General features: G+C 45.5%; 2 protein-coding genes and 2 pseudogenes across 2 annotated transcripts; all 4 read left to right on the top strand.

The window, feature by feature from the left end:
• The first annotated feature begins 5,376 nt into the window (after positions 1 to 5,376).
• LOC136535237 (uncharacterized) lies at positions 5,377 to 7,427 on the top strand (annotated as a pseudogene).
• An 816-nt stretch (positions 7,428 to 8,243) lies between these two features.
• Positions 8,244 to 9,149, top strand: LOC136535235 (uncharacterized). The gene is made up of 2 exons (XM_066527538.1): positions 8,244 to 8,609; positions 8,727 to 9,149. Exons 1-2 carry the CDS (start codon positions 8,244 to 8,246, stop codon positions 9,147 to 9,149), a joined length of 789 nt encoding a protein of 262 aa, XP_066383635.1.
• Positions 9,150 to 11,021: 1,872 nt separating this feature from the next.
• On the top strand, positions 11,022 to 14,246 carry LOC136535234 (uncharacterized; annotated as a pseudogene).
• Positions 14,243 to 14,767, top strand: LOC136535232 (uncharacterized). Its single transcript, XM_066527537.1, has one exon. It carries the CDS (start codon positions 14,243 to 14,245, stop codon positions 14,765 to 14,767), a length of 525 nt encoding a protein of 174 aa, XP_066383634.1.
• The last annotated feature ends 2,515 nt before the right edge of the window (positions 14,768 to 17,282 follow it).

Below are 17,282 nucleotides of genomic sequence, written 5' to 3'. Positions count from 1 at the left end.
CTTGTCTGAGGGTGGTATGGAGTAGCGACATTGTGACGGATCCCATGTCTTAACAAGTAATTGTGAAAGTTCTTGTCAGTGAAGTGAGTGCCTTCATCACTAATCACCATTCTTGGAACTCCAAAACGTGGAAATATTGTCTCTTCAAATATCTTCTTGGAGTTCTTAGCATCAGCAGCTTTGCATGGCATGGCTTCAACCCACTTGGAGACATAGTCAACTGCCACCAAGATGTATTCACAGTTCTTCAATTTTGGAAACGGTCCCATCTAATCGATTTCCCAGACATCGAAGAGTTCGATCTGGAGGTTGTTGGTGAGTGGCATGGCATCTCTTGAATTAATGGTCCCATGCCTCTGATATGCTCCACACCTTCGGATAAAGTCCTTCGTGTCTTTATCAAGGTTGGCCAAAAGAATCCACTTTGCTAGATCTTCGAATGAGTGCGGAATGCACCATAATGCCCTCCATATGGTGATGAGTGGTATCGCTCGATGATCTTGATGCCTTCTTCTACTGGTACACATCTCCTAAGTAGGCCATCAGAGTAGACTCTGAAGAGGTACGGCTCATCCCATATGTGGAGACAACTTTCATAGATAAGTTTCCTTTTGTTCTCCCCTAGTGGTACATAACCTACAACTATAAAATTGACAATATTTGCGTACCAGGGGTCAGATTTTGTGATCTTAAAGAGCATGTCGTCCCGTAGAGAATCATTGATGGGCAATTCCTATGGATTTTCAAACTGCATTCTGGACGTGTGATCGGTAACAGAATTTTCTACTCCCTTTTTATCTTTTATTTCTAAATCAAATTCTTGGAGTAGCAAAATCCATCTTATAAGTCTAGGTTTAGCATTTTCTTAGTGAGCAGGTATTTCAAAGCAGCATGGTCAATATAAAGAATCACCTTAGCTCCTACTAAGTAAGATCTAAACTTATCAATAGCAAAAACAGCAGGCAAGAGTTCTTTTTCAGTCGTTGCATAATTAAGTTGAGGTCCTATCAGAGTTTTGCTAGCATAAGCAATAGCATGATGCTTCTTTTCTTTTGTTTGTCCCAAAACTGCCCTAATAGCATAATCACTAGCATCACACATAATTTCAAAAGGTAAAGACCAATCAAAGGGTTTAATGATTGGTGCAGAGATAAGTGCTTTCTTAAGAATTTCAAAAGATTTTAAGCATGCATCATCAAAATCAAAGAGAACATCCTTGGCCAAAAGATTTGTTGAGGTCTAGCAATATGTGAAAAATCTTTTATAAAGCGGCGGTAAAACCCCGCATGACTAAGAAAACTACGGATCCCTCTGATATTTATGGAGTAGGTAACTACTCAATTACTTCAATTTTAGCCTTATCTACCTCTATCCCTTATTCTAACACCAAGTGTCCAAGCCTATGCCTTCTCTTACCATGAAATGACATTTTTCCTAATTAGGGACTAAGTGCTTTTCTTCACATCTTTGCAAACCTTGTCTAAATTTTCAAGACAATCATCAAAAGTTTTTCCATAAACAGAAAAATCATCCATGAAAACTTCCATGATTTCTTCAATCATATCGGAAAATATAGACATCATGCATCTTTGAAAAGAAGCTGGAGCATTACATAGTCCAAAGGACATTCTACGATAAGCATAAGTTCCATATGAACATGTAAAAGTGGTTTTACTTTGGTCATCTGGATGGATTGGTATCTGGTGATAACCTGAATACCCATCAAGGAAACAGAAGAAAGAGTGATTTGCCAATTGCTCCAACATTTCATCAATGAAGGGCAACGAAAAATGATCTTTCTTTGTTGCCTTGTTAAGTTTTCGGTAGTCAATACACATCCGCCATCCAGTGACGGTTCTTTGGGGGATTAATTCATTCTTTTTATTTTTAATAACAGCCATGCCTCCCTTTTTAGGCACAACCTGAATAGGGATAACCCACTCACTATACGGAATAGGATAGATGATCTCGATGTGCAGGAGTTTTAAAAACTCTTTCTTAACAACCTCCCTCGTTGCATTATTAAGCCTACGCTGTGGCTCCCTAGAAGGTATAGAATCAGGATCTATAGGGATGCGATGGGTGCAAAGAGCAGGGCTAATTCCCTCAAGGTCTTGGAGCGAGTAGCCAAAAGTAGAGCAATGCTTTTCTAAGGTAGTTAGCAAGCGTAGAGATTCTTCCTAGGAGAGTTTATCACTTATGATCATAGGATAATCCTGATCATTATTGAGAAAAGCATATCTAAGACCAAAAGGCAGGGATTTAGGTTCAATGGTGGGCTTAGGTGGTTCTAGCAATTCATCTAGAGGTCTAGGCTCTGTAGGATTTTCCTCTTCTTCTTCGATGAAGAACTGGGCATTGTCTTCTAGGTTGGGTTCGATCAAGTCATCAAGAGATACAACCTTAACCTCTTCCATTAGGTCTTCCTCTGGAAATGGCTCAGTCTCAGCATTTAGAGAGTGAATAATAGGTATAGAAAGTTTAAAGTTTTTCCCGAGACTTATTTTTAACATCCCCATTTGTCCTTCTTGGATAAGTCTTTCAATTGGTTGTCATATCAATAGGTCGAACTCTATGATATCAAAGATATAAAAGCTCAAGTGAACCATGGTTCCTTGTAACTAGATAGGGAGAACATACAAAATTCCCAAACTTGGGAGAATGTGCCTTAAAAGACTTTTCAATAACTTTGTTGTTTGGGTTAATGGCATATCTTTTAATAAATCATGAGCAAAAGATGCAGACATTATATTAACATCCACAACTGGATTATAAAGAGCATCGAAAGGAGCTTTGTTAATTTGGCAATGAATGGAAATAGAAGGTGAGTCTAGATGAATCACATCAGAGGAAAGCTCTGATTCTTCTAACCATTCATTGCTTATAATAGACACTAGCTCTTTTGTAGTCTTTTTAAGGAAAGCTTCCTCAAAAGGATCTATGATTTCTTCATTGGATGATGATTTTCTAGGCTTCTGGGGTCTGCTCATCGTATGATAACTCGAGGTATCTTCGTATTCATCAAAAAGTTCATCCTCAAATTCAAGCATGAAATTTGAAATTGGAGTTTCATCCTTTTCCGGTGGTTTGGGATTTGGGATAGCTAAAGTTGGTGATGGGTTAGGCAAAGATTCTGATTCAACTATCTAGGATTCCTCCTCTAGCGGCTTCTTTTCTACTTCTTCAGGGGTGTTCTCTAAGATTTTAGTAAGAATGCTTCTCCCTGAATTAACGAAGACATGCAAGAATGAACCTCCTAGGGCCATATCTAGACGCTTCGAGGTTTTCCTATCAAGACCCATATAAAAATGTTGAAGAAGAACGAGTCTTGAATGGTAAGGTCAGGGTCAGTATTAATGAGAGCATTAAAACATTCCCAAGCCATGCCTAGAGATTCTTTTTCTTCTTATTTAAAAGATAGAACCTCTAAAAGAAGGCTGACAACACTAGAGATGAGAAAGAATTGCAAGCAAAAGCTAGAACACAAGGCTTTCCAATCTGCTTGTCTACTCTCTATGGTGAGCTTGTACCAACGTTTGGCTTTTCCTGTCAAAGAGAAAGGAAAAAGCTTCTATCGTAATATCTCGTCTGACATGCCCGCAATACATAGGCATGCACATGTCTGCTCAACTCATTTAGGTGGGAATAAGGATTTTCATCATCTTAGCCCGAAAAGGATTGATCCCGGACCATGTTGATTAAACACGGGCGCAGCTCATAGCAAGGTGTTAGGATAGACTTTGAGGATTCTAGTGGCTCTAGGCGTGCGCTTGTAGGTGCAGCTAATGGATGGATAGGGGTGGATTCTAAATACATGGTGAAAGAAAAGAATAAAAGATAAAAGATTAAAAAATAATGATACAAGGTTAAGCTAGGTTTGAAGTTAACTCAGCAACCATTTCCCCGGCAACGGCGCTAGAAATACTTGTTGGTATAAATTAATGCACACAGAATAATCAGCAAGCGCACGGATATTATACCGATGTAGCACTTCATAAGGAATATCTAGTTTTATATCGATCTCAAGGAAACGTGTGTGAGAATAACTGAATCTAACTTAACCCAACTTCACAATCAAGGCTAGATAATAGGAGTATTCACAGTCTAGGCTAGTTCTAACTTCAGTAAGCCTTGTCTTCTATTGTTCAATTCTGGGGATATTACTAAAGAAAACACAGGCAGAGTATGTTTTCTATAGCAACAAGGTCCTGCCAGGCCTACTGACGGGAGTTGGACTACAAAGGATTTAACGAGGCTATAAGAGTTACCCTCGCGAGCTACCACCGATCTAGAAAGTAAGGTACATCCACGAGTAACCGAGTCTAAGCACCACACTTACACTACGAATACTACTTTAACCCAGGAGCTACAAGGATTAAAGTACTCAAAAGAGAGTCGTAAACCTGAAGAACAATATGAACAAGATGCTTACTTGAATTTGAAGTTGATTATTAGAGAAATCTCATAAGCAAGCTCCTAAAGAACTTGATTCTGCCAGGGTACAAGTCGTAGAGAGAGTACCGACATGCTGGGACTCCTCCGAAACTCTTCCCTCTCACTCTATCTCTCTATCTCTTTATCTCTATTACAAGACTAGATCCTGTTGAGCACTAATCTTCTCTTGATTGCTAGCTCTAATCCTAGTGGAAATATAAATTAGGGTTTCTGGCCCTCAGACTCTCAGGATCAAATGCATGGCCTCCTGGAGGGGGGAACAGGTAGATATATATACAAGCATCCTGGACCCTCGGATCAAACCGACTTAAAAGGACGGCGTAGATGTGATCCTTGAGGCGGCGGAGAACCGACATAGCAACGGAAGGCTGACATGGGGGGCCCATAGGCCGGCCGGCCTGACAGTAGGGCTGGGCAGCCCCACATGTCATGGACACGTGGCCTGCTTGGGTGATTCGTCTTTTGGAGTCTTCTAGAGTCTTCCTATGTAGATATTATCATGGATAAACGTGATTTGCTTTGACGAATATGTCTTCCTTAGCAGTTTTCTGATTAAATCCTGCTGAAAACACATATTCACCAAAACTTGTGGAAATTATCAATTAAAACCCCTAAGTCTATGTTGGTGAACCATTTTAGTCATTTATGCAAGGTATACTGACGGTTTGTGATTAACATTAACTACCGTCAACTCCCATGCTCAATGGTAATTCTATGCGGTAACGTGTCAGAGAAAAATGCCCATGATCAGATCATATATCTTCATGCTTGGTCTACATACATCCATGCACTCATAATTTTGCTTCCTTTTCATTGTTGTATGCACTGCTTGGTCACCTTAGAGCCTTGGGCCACCATCTCACACGTGTTGTTATTGTGGGGCACTATTTTGGTACGAAGAGCGTGTTAAGCGAGACCGACATGCATCAGCCCCCGTATACACCAAATGTTGCAAAGAGGGGGAGTCTCATGTTGCCACCATACAGGCCGCCTCCAGAACCTCTACGTGGGCTTCTCACAGGAGTGGAAAGATCACTATCAGCTCATTTCTTCGACAGCATCAGGTATTACAACTCTATGTTCGCCATTACATCAATGGTCGTTCGTGTGATTGATTCTATCAATGATGGTCGAGGCCCATATGTGTTCAAGATAAGTGGCCAGCTCTGCCACCGTATTGGATCACTCTTACCAAGAGAGGGCCACAGACCTGAATATGCCCAGCTATATATATTTGACACAAGCAATGAGATTAGAAATAGGATGAATATTACAAGCTATACAGCGAGCAGTTTTAGTCCCAACCCAAATATTGTTGCTGCGCTTATAGACATGTTCAACGCGCATAATCCAATTGTCCAGCTGTTTAGAACAGCTCGTGATAGAATAGTTGGAAGTAATGGTGACAGGTATGTCATCAGATTATTTGGTGACCCTGATAAGCATGGTGACATATTGTGCTCCTGTAGCCTCCGAGGTTGGGTTGGTGGTTGGTGATGTAGGTCAAAGTGATGGTGGCCGTGATTTAATTGTGTAAGATCAATCTGGTCAGTTGCAAAGAGTTGAAAAGAAGCACCGCAAGTTCATGGCAATGCAATATCCTATTCTGTTTCCATATGGAGAGGATGGCTACCATGAGAAAATCAGTTATCATCAGTGTCGTCGATCCCAAGCTATCAAGAGAAAGGATGCTACTATGCTTGAATACTACACGTATAGGCTGCATGATAGGACTCATCACCATTGCGCTGCAGAAGAGGCACACAGGCTTACTTGGTTGATGCCTATTGTTGCGTCGAGGAACCCCGGTTAGCCAGAATCGTTCCAGCAAAAATATAGATCTGTGTCATTCAAAGAAATCCGTGATAGTGTCGGTAAGGGCATCACACATGCATCACACGCTGGACAAAAAACCGTCCTACCTTCTTCCCATGTTGGAGGACCAAGATTTTTGTACCAAAATTACCTTGATTCTGTTGCGCTTTGTCGAACCTATGGCTGCCCTGACCTATTTATCACTTTCACATCAGATCCTGCATGGTTAGAAGTTACAGAGGCATTGGCTTCAATCCCAGGGCAACACTCAAGTGACAAACCTGACATTGTTGACCGTGTGTTCCATATTAAGCTGCAGCTCTTAATCGATGACATCATGAAAAGAGATTTTTTTGGCCCTGTCATCGCAGGTACAGTATGCACTGTGTGGTATTTACGTGCAGTGTTTTGTTGTTCCTAAATACGCTATAATTCTTATAGTGATTCCTCTTGCAGCTGTCTACACAATTGAATTTCAAAAACTTGGCCTTCCACATGTTCATATAATAGTATGGTTACAAAAGAATGGACCTCTAGCAGCTTCTGATGTCGACAAACTCATATCGGCACAGCTACCAGATCAATCTATTGATCCAGTTGGGTACGAAGCTGTCAAAACATTTATGATCCATGGTCCTTGCGGTTCTGCTAACCCCAAGTGTTCATGTATGGTTGATGGTCAGTGTTCAAAGCACTATCCTAAAGAATACTGTGAGAAGACAGTAATCTTGCAGAATGGCCATGTTCGGTATGCCCGACCAAATAACGGAATCACTGCAAAAAAGAACGGTGTTGACCTTGACAACAGATTTGTTGTTCCTCACAATGTTGACTTATTGATCAAGTATCAGGCCCACATAAATGTTGAGAGAGTTAATCGTGATGGAATGGAAAAATACCTATTCAAGTACATTGCTAAAGGCTTTGATTGTGCAAGAGTAGGATTCCAACGTACGCGACCATCCAGAGAACCTTCTGTACAAAGATTTGATGAGATACGTGCCTACCTGGAATGTAGGTGCATAGCTCCAAATGAAGCAGCATGGCGTCTACTTCAATTTGATGTTCACTACACTAACCCCGCTGTTGAGCGCCTTCAAGTCCATATGCCATTTGAAAATTGTGTTGTATTCACGGAAGATGACTATCTAGAGTAGGTCTTAGAAAATCCGAGAAATAGGGTTACAAAGCTTACAGCTTGGTTTGATGCAAACAGAACATTTCCTCAGGCTTCTCAATATACATACGTTGAGTTCCCTCAGCATTTTACTTGGCATGGAGATGGAAAATATTGGGATACTGTTAGAATAAATCTACTGTTTCCTTATGTGAACACACAGCATGGGGAAGACGGTGCCGAAAAGGCCCCCTAGTGTGATACTATAGCCGCTGCAGGTGCAGGCGCCAAACGACTCACCTGCACTACATGCAGAGGCCAGCGTAGAGTCAGCCCTGCTGTGTTATCTAGTTACTGTTGCAGCATGTGCGCTGTACTAGGACTAGATGGATAGAGTTGTATAAATAGACTACCATGGTAACTCGGTAAAGAGAGTTTAGATTTGTCATCTCCCATAAGGGCTTCGGCCAACGCTGGTGTCCTATACTGTGTGTATGCTCTGTTCTCCCTCTTTTTCAACCTCTAGCCATAGTGTGTGGGGACGGACAACGCTTGTTCGTGGTCGGCTTAGCTAGTGGGTACTCGGCAACACTAGCGGGTGCTCGACAAGACCGGTGAGTGGTTCACTCACCTGAGCTAGTGATCCTGTGGGCTAACAAGTGGTATCAGAGCTGTACAAGCGTTGTCGCCAGACTAACCGCTGGTGATGACGGGCGATTCGGAGATGGGCGACAGCAGTGGCACTGCTGTGGCTGCCCAGCCACGACCGGAGGTCGTTATTCGCATGGTGCGGGAGGTCAGCGGCACCAGTTGGCCGACGCTGACTCGCACCAACTATGGAGAGTGATCGGTGACCATGAAGGTCAAGCTCAGAGCCCGACGGCTCTGGAATGTTGTTGACAAAGGCACTGATAATGAGGAAGATGATATGTCAGTGTTGGAGGCTATCCTCGCTGCTGTACCGACGGAGTATAGGGAGCCGTTGGGAGCGAAGAGCTCTGCTAAGGAGGCGTGGGAGGCTACTGCGGCGATGCACGTCGGTTCCGACCGCGCAAAGAATGCGACGGCCCAGCTTCTGAAGCAGGAGTACGCCAACCTCAAGTTCAAGGATGATGAAATGGTGGAGGACTTCTCTCTCTGCCTACAGACGCTCATTAGCAAGCTGAAGAGCCATGGCGTCACCATCGACGAAGAGGAGGTGGTCTCCAAGTACCTCCACTCCGTACCAGCAAAGTACATCCAGATCGCTCTCTCCATAGAGACGATGTTGGACTTGTCCACCCTCACCATTGAGGATGTGACAGGCCATCTGCGGGCGGTGAACGAGCGCCTAGAGTAGGCAACAGCAACGAAGGACAGCGGTAAACTGCTGCTAACAGAAGAGGAGTGGGCTGCTCGGAGGAACTCCGGGAAGGCAACCTCCTCCAGCCGCGGTGGCGATGGCAAGCGCTGTGGCAAAACTTCTTCGGAGAAGAAGAAGCAGGTTGACCACAACGCCTGTCGGCGCTGCGGAAAGATGGGCCATTGGGCATGGGAGTGCCCAAACCGCAAGCAGGAGAAGAAGGTTGAGGCTCATCTAGCGCAAGCTAATGATGAGGATGAGGCCACTATCCTGATGGCGATGTTCTGTGCACTGCACGGCATCAAGGTCGAGGAGAAAGAAGAGGCAACGACGGTGGAAGGACCTGGGAAGGCCCTGAAGACTGTCAACCTCGACAAACCATGCGCCCAAGTCCACCTTGGATGCGTGGGCGCCGACTAGGAGCAGCGGTGGTATCTGGACTATGGTGCCAGCAACCACATGATGGGCTCCAAGGCATCCTTCTCCGAGCTCGACGACGATGTTACCGGTATGGTGAAGTTGGTGACAGCTCAAGGGTGGCTATCCAAGGGCGCAACACCATTATCTTTAGGTGCCAGAACGAGGAGCACCATGCGCTAACGGATGTATATTACATCCCACAGCTGCATTCCAGCATCATCAGCATTGGTCAGCTGTATGAGCACGGTAGCGAGGTACTGATCAAGGACGAAGTCCTTAGGATCAAGAACCGAGAGCAGCGACTTCTCGCCAAGGTGAAGAGGTCCCTGAACCGATTGTACCTGCTCGACCTGAAGGTAGAGCAGCCGGTGTGCCTGGCGGCAAGGCACTCTGAGGAACCGTGGATGTGGCATGTCTGGTTCGGACATCTCAGCTTCGACGCGCTTGGTCGGCTAGAGAAGATGGTTTGAGGGCTACCCCACATCAAGCACGGAGGCAAGCTGTGTGATAGCTGTCTGGTCGGGAAGCAGAGGAGGTTACCATTCCTAAGGCGGCCAAGTATCGCACGAAGGACGCTCTCGAGCTCATCCACGGCGACCTCTGTGGGCCGATCATGCCAGCTACAAACAGTGGTCGGGGGTACTTCCTCCTGCTCGTGGATGATTGCAGTCGTTACATGTGGCTGCAACTCCTAACGAGCAAGGACGAAGCGGCGACAGCGATCAAGAAGTTCAAGATGCGCGCAGAGGACGAGAGTGGCAAGAAGCTCTGTGTGCTAAGGACTGATCACGACAGCGAATTCGCTGCGTACTGTGTGGATCAGGGTGTGGTGTGACACCACACCGCGCCGTACTCGCCACAATAGAATGGCCTGGTGGAGTGATGGAACCAGACGGTGGTCGGCATGGCCCGATCCATGACGAAGGCCAAAGCCATGCCGACAAGGTTCTGGGGGAGGCGGTGACCACGGCGGTGTTCATCGTCAACCGTGCTCCGACGAAAGCCCTAATGGGCAAGATGCCATTCGAAGCTTGGTATGGGCGTAAGCCAAGCATGTCCTTCCTCTAGACATTCAGCCACATCGGCCACGTCAGGAAGATGAAGCCGAACCTCACCAAGCTGGAGGATAGGAGCACAACCATGGTGTTCCTAGGCTACACGGAGGGTACCAAGGTACTTGTCTCACACGACGTCATGTTTGATGAGAAGGCAGCTTGGGACTGGAGCAGTCCGAGCATAGTGGAAGCTAGCAGCTTCACCAGCACCTTCGTCGTCGAGCACTTGGTCATCCACAGTGGTGGAGACGCTAGGGAAGAGGTGCCAAGCACTTCAGGAGGAGCGCCCAGCACTCTAGCGGTAGAGCCGAGCACTTCGGGAGGGATGCCGAGCACTCAGGGAGGAGTGCCGAGCACTCCTAGAGGGATGCCGAGCACGCCAGGAGTGGCACCGAGAGGTTCTGCAGTGGTGGCGACCACTCCAGGAAGGGTGCTGAGCACTCCTGTGACAGAGCCAAGAGGTCTTGCAGTGGTGCCGACCACTCCAAGACTGAGGCTGAGATGTCCAGAAGTAGTGCCGAGCACTGCAACCAGGGTGCCGAGCACTCTAGGTGTTGTGTCGAGCACTCCAGTGGAACAGGAAACTCCATCAACGCCGATCGAGTTTGCCTCACCTCCCGGTGACTTCACTGAGTTCGTGGATGCCTTCCACGAAGGTGAGGAGGTGTGGTTCTGCAGGTTGGACGACATCGTCGTCAGCACAGGGCCCTTAGGACTAGCGGGTAGGCTGCTCAATGACGTAGAGCTGCTGCTCGTCAGTGCAAAGGAACCACCCACGTTCACGCTAGCCGAGCGCAATGGAAACTGGCGATGGGCGATGCTGGAGGAGACGAAGGCGATCGAGGAAAACAAGACATGGCAGTTCGTCGAACCACCTCTAGGATGTCGTCCGATCAGCCTGAAGTGGGTGTACAAGGTCAAGCGGGACGAGCTCGGCGCCATTGTCAAGCATAAGGCATGCCTCGTCGCTCAAGGCTTTGTTCAGCGCGACGGCATAGACTTCGAGGAGGTCTTTGCGCCAGTAGCGCGTATGGAGTCGGTTCGTTTGCTACTAGCTTTGACAGCAGCAAAGGACTGGCACATCCATCACTTGGACGCTAAATCGGCCTTCCTCAACAACGAGCTAGCGAAGACGGTCTTCGTCAGGCAACCTCCAGGTTTCGCCGTCAAGGGACAGGAGCACAAGGTGCTCCGACTACGCACAGGCTACGGCAGGCCCCACGAGCATGGAACGCCAAGCTTATTGCCACGCTAGGCGAGCTTGGGTTTCAGCGGTGTGCAACCGAGCACGTGCTCTATACTTAGTGACGGGGGAAGGAGGAGCTCGTCGATGGTGTGTATGTGGATGACTTGATCGTCACCGGCGCACGCACGGATGACATCAACGGCTTCAAGCGTGAGATGGCGGCTCGTTTTTGAATGAGCGATCTCGGCACACTCTTCTACTATCTCAACATTGAGGTGAGACAGGGGAAGGAGGAACTCATGCTCGGTCAGAGCGCGTATGCCTCCAAGCTGTTGGAGCGGAGCGGCATGGCTGAGTGTAAGCCATGCGTGACTCCGATGAAGGAGTGGCTGAAGCTGACGAAGGCCAGCACCGCGACGAAGGTAGATGCAACACTCTACCGGAGCATCGTCGGCGGTCTGTGCTACCTAGTCCACATGAGGCCGGACATTGCGTTCGTTGTGGGCTACGTCAGTCGCTTCATGGAGGATCCCAGAGAGGATCACTGGGCTGCAGTGAAGCGGCACTGCGCTACGTCAAGGAGACGGTGGATCAAGGGATCATCTTTCCCAAGATCGACGAGAGTAGGCTGCAGCTCACTGTGTTCAGCGATGCAGACATGGCGGGGGACATCGACGGACGGCAGAGCACCTCTGGAGTGCTCGTCTTTCTTGGGTCGGCCCTAATTTTATGGCTGTCGCTGAAACAGAAGGTGGTGGCGCTATCTACGTGTGAGGCAAAGTACGTAGCGGCGGCCACAGTGACGTGCCAAGTTGTGTGGCTGCGCCGGCTGCTAGGCGAGCTGACCGGCGTGGAAGCTCACCCACCAGCACTGATGGTGGACAACCAGCCCGCCACCGCCCTCGCAAAGAATCCGGTTCTGCACGACCGGAGAAAACACATCGATGTGAAGTTCTACTTCCTCAGGGACGTGTCGATGGAGGGCAGATTGTCATCGAGTTCGTCAAAACTGGTCGGCAACTCGTGGACGTCCTCACCAAGCCGCTCGGACGTCTTCGACTTACGGTGTTGAAGGAGATGATTGGCATGGAGGGGGTACAAGGGATAGCAGTAGGATTAGGCGAAGAATTGTTAGAATAAATCTACTGCTTCCTTGTGTAAACACACAGCAAGGGGAAGGCGGCGTCGAAAAGGCTCTCTGTTGTGATACTGTAGCCGCTACTGGTGCAGGCGTCGAACGGTTCACCTGTAGCACTGTAGCCACATGCAGAGACCGGCGCAGAGTTAGCCCTGCTGTGTTATCTAGTTACTGTTGCAGCATGCGCGCTGTAATAGGAGTAGATAGATAGAGTTGTATAAATAAACCACCATGACAACTTAGTAAAAAGAGTTCAGATTTGCCATCTCCCATACAGGGCTTCGGCCAACGCTGGTGTCATGTACTGTGTGTGTATGCTCTGTTCTTCTCCTTCTTCAACCTCTAGCCATAGTGTGTGGGGACGGACAATTCTTGTTCGTGATCGGCTTAGCTAGTGGGTGCTCGACAATACTAGCGGGTGCTCGGCAAAACCGGTGAGTGGTTCACTCACCTGAGCCAGTGATTCTGTGGGCTAACATATACCTGAAAAAATAATGGGAAGAAGATTAGGAGGCTACCAAATATTAGCCCTAACCAAGGAGATGCATATTACCTCCGCATGTTGCTGCAGATTATTAAAGGAGCCAAGTCTCACTCTGACCTTCGAACCATTGAAGGACATCTATATCCAACATTCCAAGATGCATGCCAAGCCTTGGGTCTCCTCGGTGATGATCGTGAGTGGTCCTATGCAATTACTGATGCATCTCATTGGGCTCTTCCCCGTCAGCTTCGTGAGTTATTTGTCACAATCCTTATTTTCTGCCATGTTGCAAATCCGCTCAATTTATTTGAAGAACATATGTGTGTCATGGGTCAGGATGCTTTACGCCACATGTATCGTGGTACAGCGCACATGGATTTGTCTATGACCTCTTTAATGGATTACATTAGATCCTATACCCTTGCTGAAATAGATAGATTGCTTAAAAATTATGATCACAGTTTGAGCCGCTTTCATCTACCTCAGCCAAACATAGCAGCCATCTCGATGGTACACAACAGCCTTCTAATGGATGAGCAAGCATATGACATGGACCTGCTATCAACGGAGGCATCCGAGCAACTTAGTAAATTAAACCTGAATCAGAGGCATATATATGACGCTATTCATCAGTCTGTAGACAACAATAGTGGGTTCACATTCTCTGAATCAGAGGCATATATATGACGCTATTCATCAGTCTGTAGACAACAATAGTGGGTTCACATTCTCTGTCTATGGTTTTGGTGGCACTGGAAAAACATTCCTTTGGAATACACTATTGAATGATGTCAGATCCAAAGGAAAAATTGCTTTGGCAGTTGCCTCTTCTGGAATAGCATCTCTTTTACTTCCGGGTGGTCGCACGCCCCATTCACACTTCAGGATTCCATTACATACATGAACATTCTGTTTGTTCCATTAAGAAGAACACTCACATAGCTCAGTTGGCGCAGGAAACATCTTTAATAATATGGGACGAGGCCCCAGTCAATCATAGGCACTTATTTGAAGCCCTGGATCGAACATTAAAGGACATCATGTCATCTATACAATATACATTCATCTCTCTCCAGCCAGCAATTTGGAGGTATCACGGTTGTGCTTGGGGCGGATTTTCGACAGACACTGCCAGTCTTGCCAAATGAAAGAAAGCAAAAAATCTTATCTGCATCCATCACACGATCACATCTATGGCAAGCCTGCAGAGTTATGCGCCTTACAGAAAATATGAGACTTCAGTGTCCATCCCTGTCTGATGCTCAGCGGCAGAACCTCCAGCAGTTCGCTGAATGGTTGCTCCAAGTGGGTGAAGGAACAGTACCTGATTCTTCTCCTGTTGATCAGGGCGATGCTTCTTGGATTAAGATTCCAGAGTACTTGCTGTTGCCACCAGAGTCAAGAACCCTTCGGAGTTTGATCTCATTTGTATATGATGACTCAGACAATTTCGACCCAGCTGCCTACCATTGCGAGCGAGCCATTCTGGCGCCAACCAATGAAATAGCTGCTGGAATAAATTCTCAGATGATTGCAAACCTAACAACAGAGGAGATGTCATACTACAGCTCAGATACAATTGATGATGATACAAGCAATCGTGCCACGCTTGAAGCCCTTTATCCTACTGAATTTCTTAACACATTGCAACCAAGTGGCTTGCCAGACCACCGCCTTCGACTAAAGATAGGAGTGCCAGTCATGCTGCTTTTTTTTAAAAATAATGGAAAATTTTTGGCTTCAGCCTTCTTCTAAAAAGAAGAAGCATCAGTCCAAACTTATTACATTAGCACATCTATAATTAAAACTTATTACAGGTTCAAAACTAAAGTCCAAGACGGTAAATGAAAGACCATCTATGCCATGCGAAGAACTCCATGGCTCTCGATTCTAGTAGCTTGCAAGCGTCAACAATTCGTTCCTTGCCATCATCCGAGCGCTGTAATAGAGCCCAAAACCATAACCAGTATGTTCCCCTGAAAATAACCTGCAAAAAAGTTTTTAGGTGACCTTTATCAAAAACCACATCGTTCCTTGTGATCCATATTGCCCAGCAAAACACCGCCGCCCCAGTCAATAAAAGATGATTATGGTTCGAACCTCCTAGCTTAGACTAACTATTGAAAAGATGGTTCGTATTCCTTGGAGGATTAATGCCAAACAAAACAAACACAGCACGCCAAAGAAAACTGGCATAATGGCAATAAAAAAACAAGTGTTGGATAGTTTGAGGTGTGCTACAAAAACAAGCCATACTACCATTCCGATTCCTTCTAGCAAGATTGTCTTTTGTTAGTATCACTCCATTCTTTAAGAACCAAAGAAAAATCTTAATCTTCAGGGGCACTTTCATATGCCAAATTTCCTAGGTAACCTTAATCCCGTTATTGATTTGGTATTTGTACATGGATGTAACAGAAAACAAGCCATTATTATTTAAGTTTCTGATGAAAGTATCCCAGCCCTCATTTAAGTTAATAAAAGCAACTCTCGCAACTAGACTTTGTCATTCCAACAGCTTGTTCCCAACTAGTGCCCTTCTAAAAAGACACATTGAGAGGGGTGGAATTAAGTACATCAGCCACCGTTGCTTGTTTCTTTCGCACTATATTAAATAAATTTGGGTATTGGATTTTCAAGGCTTGGGAGCCCAACTATTTATCTTCCCAAAATCAAATTTGAGTTCCATTGTCTAGTTTAAACTTCCCAAGACTTAAGAAAATGTCTTTGACTCCCAGCAAACTATTCCAAATTTGCGAAAACCCGTTTTCCTTTTCAATTTGACTAAGAGTCTTGTTCTTTAGGTACTTGTTCCTTATTAACTCCTGCCAAGTGCCCTCCTTGTTGCAAAGTTTGAAAAGTCATTTGCTTAAAAGACACTTATTTTGTAAATCTAGATTTTGAATTCCTAAACCACCTTGCTCTTTTGGTTGGCACAAAATATTCTACTTTGCCGGTCTATATTTCCTTTTGTGCTCATCATTTTGCCAAAAAAAAACCTTGATCTAAAATATTCAATCTTTTTTAGAACACATCTCGGGACTTCAAAGAAAGGCATCATGAACATAGGTAAGCTTGACAAAACAAAATTGATTAACACTAATGTACCCCATATGATAAATATTTTCTTTTTCACCCACTTAACTTCTTTCCAATTCTTTCTTCAATTAATTTCCAATCCTTATTATATAACTTCCTGTAATGCATAGGAAGGCCCAGATATCGAAAAGGGTATGATCCCATTTTGCATCGCAACCTCAATCCATCAAAGGGTCTTTGCAATGGAACTAGGCTCATAGTTACCCAACTGACCCACCGTGTAATTGAAGGAGTGATAATTACAGGAAAGGCTAAAGGTTGCACAGCCTATATACCAAGGATAATGACGACTTCAGTTGAGAAAAAGTGGCCTTTCAAAATAAAGCGGCCCCAGTTTCCCATTCGAGTTTCATATGCGATGACCATCAATAAAAGCCAGGGACAAACTCTCATTAGGGTCGGTGTCTACCTAGCCACTCCGGTGTTTTCACATGGGCAGCTATATGTAGCTTTATCAAGAGTGACATCACCTAATGGTTTGCGTGTCTTAATTGAAAATAACCCTCCTGAGCAAGCAGACACTCACAATGTTGTCTCTAGAGAAATCTTCAACGATTTGGCACATCCCTAGCACCTTCAGACAAACATGTTCAAGGTAATCCAGACACGTAACCATTTTTTCACTGGTTGACTTAACCTCAACAATACCATATGCATCAGACCTACACTAATGCTACACTGCACATCCTCGGTAATCTCATGGTTTCTTCCATCCTTCTGCTTTCCTTGTTATCATCGTGCTAATCGGTGATGCTTGTGAACAATCTGCATTCTTTCGCCGCATTCTCACCTACATGTCTGTACATGCACAACAAAGTTATTAACTGTGCCAGACTATTGTAAAGGTTCAGCACCATTTATAAGCAACCCGATTATAACCACTGCACCATTTATAGGCACCCGACCCTGGAGCCTGTTCGACTGGTATTAAAGCTGACTGAAGCTGATTTGTTGTGAGAGAAAAATACTGTAGACTAGCTGATAAGCCAGCTGATAAGTTCAAGCGAACAGGCCTTGCTAATTATTAGATACACCAAGGTACTGCAAATCAGCATGTTCAGCTCGACTTGTCTTGCTTGTTTCAATTTGTTTCAGTTTATTCTCTCTCACAGAACACTATTGAATTAGCTGAAACCAGCCAGAACCAGCCGATAAATAGTAGTTTTGTGTA

The sequence above is a fragment of the Miscanthus floridulus genome, unplaced genomic scaffold (assembly GCF_019320115.1).
Source record: "Miscanthus floridulus cultivar M001 unplaced genomic scaffold, ASM1932011v1 os_2624_1_2, whole genome shotgun sequence".
NCBI classification, from domain to species: domain Eukaryota; kingdom Viridiplantae; phylum Streptophyta; class Magnoliopsida; order Poales; family Poaceae; genus Miscanthus; species Miscanthus floridulus.
The sequence above is the reverse complement of the archived record's forward strand: the minus strand, read 5'-3'. Positions and strand labels throughout refer to the sequence as shown.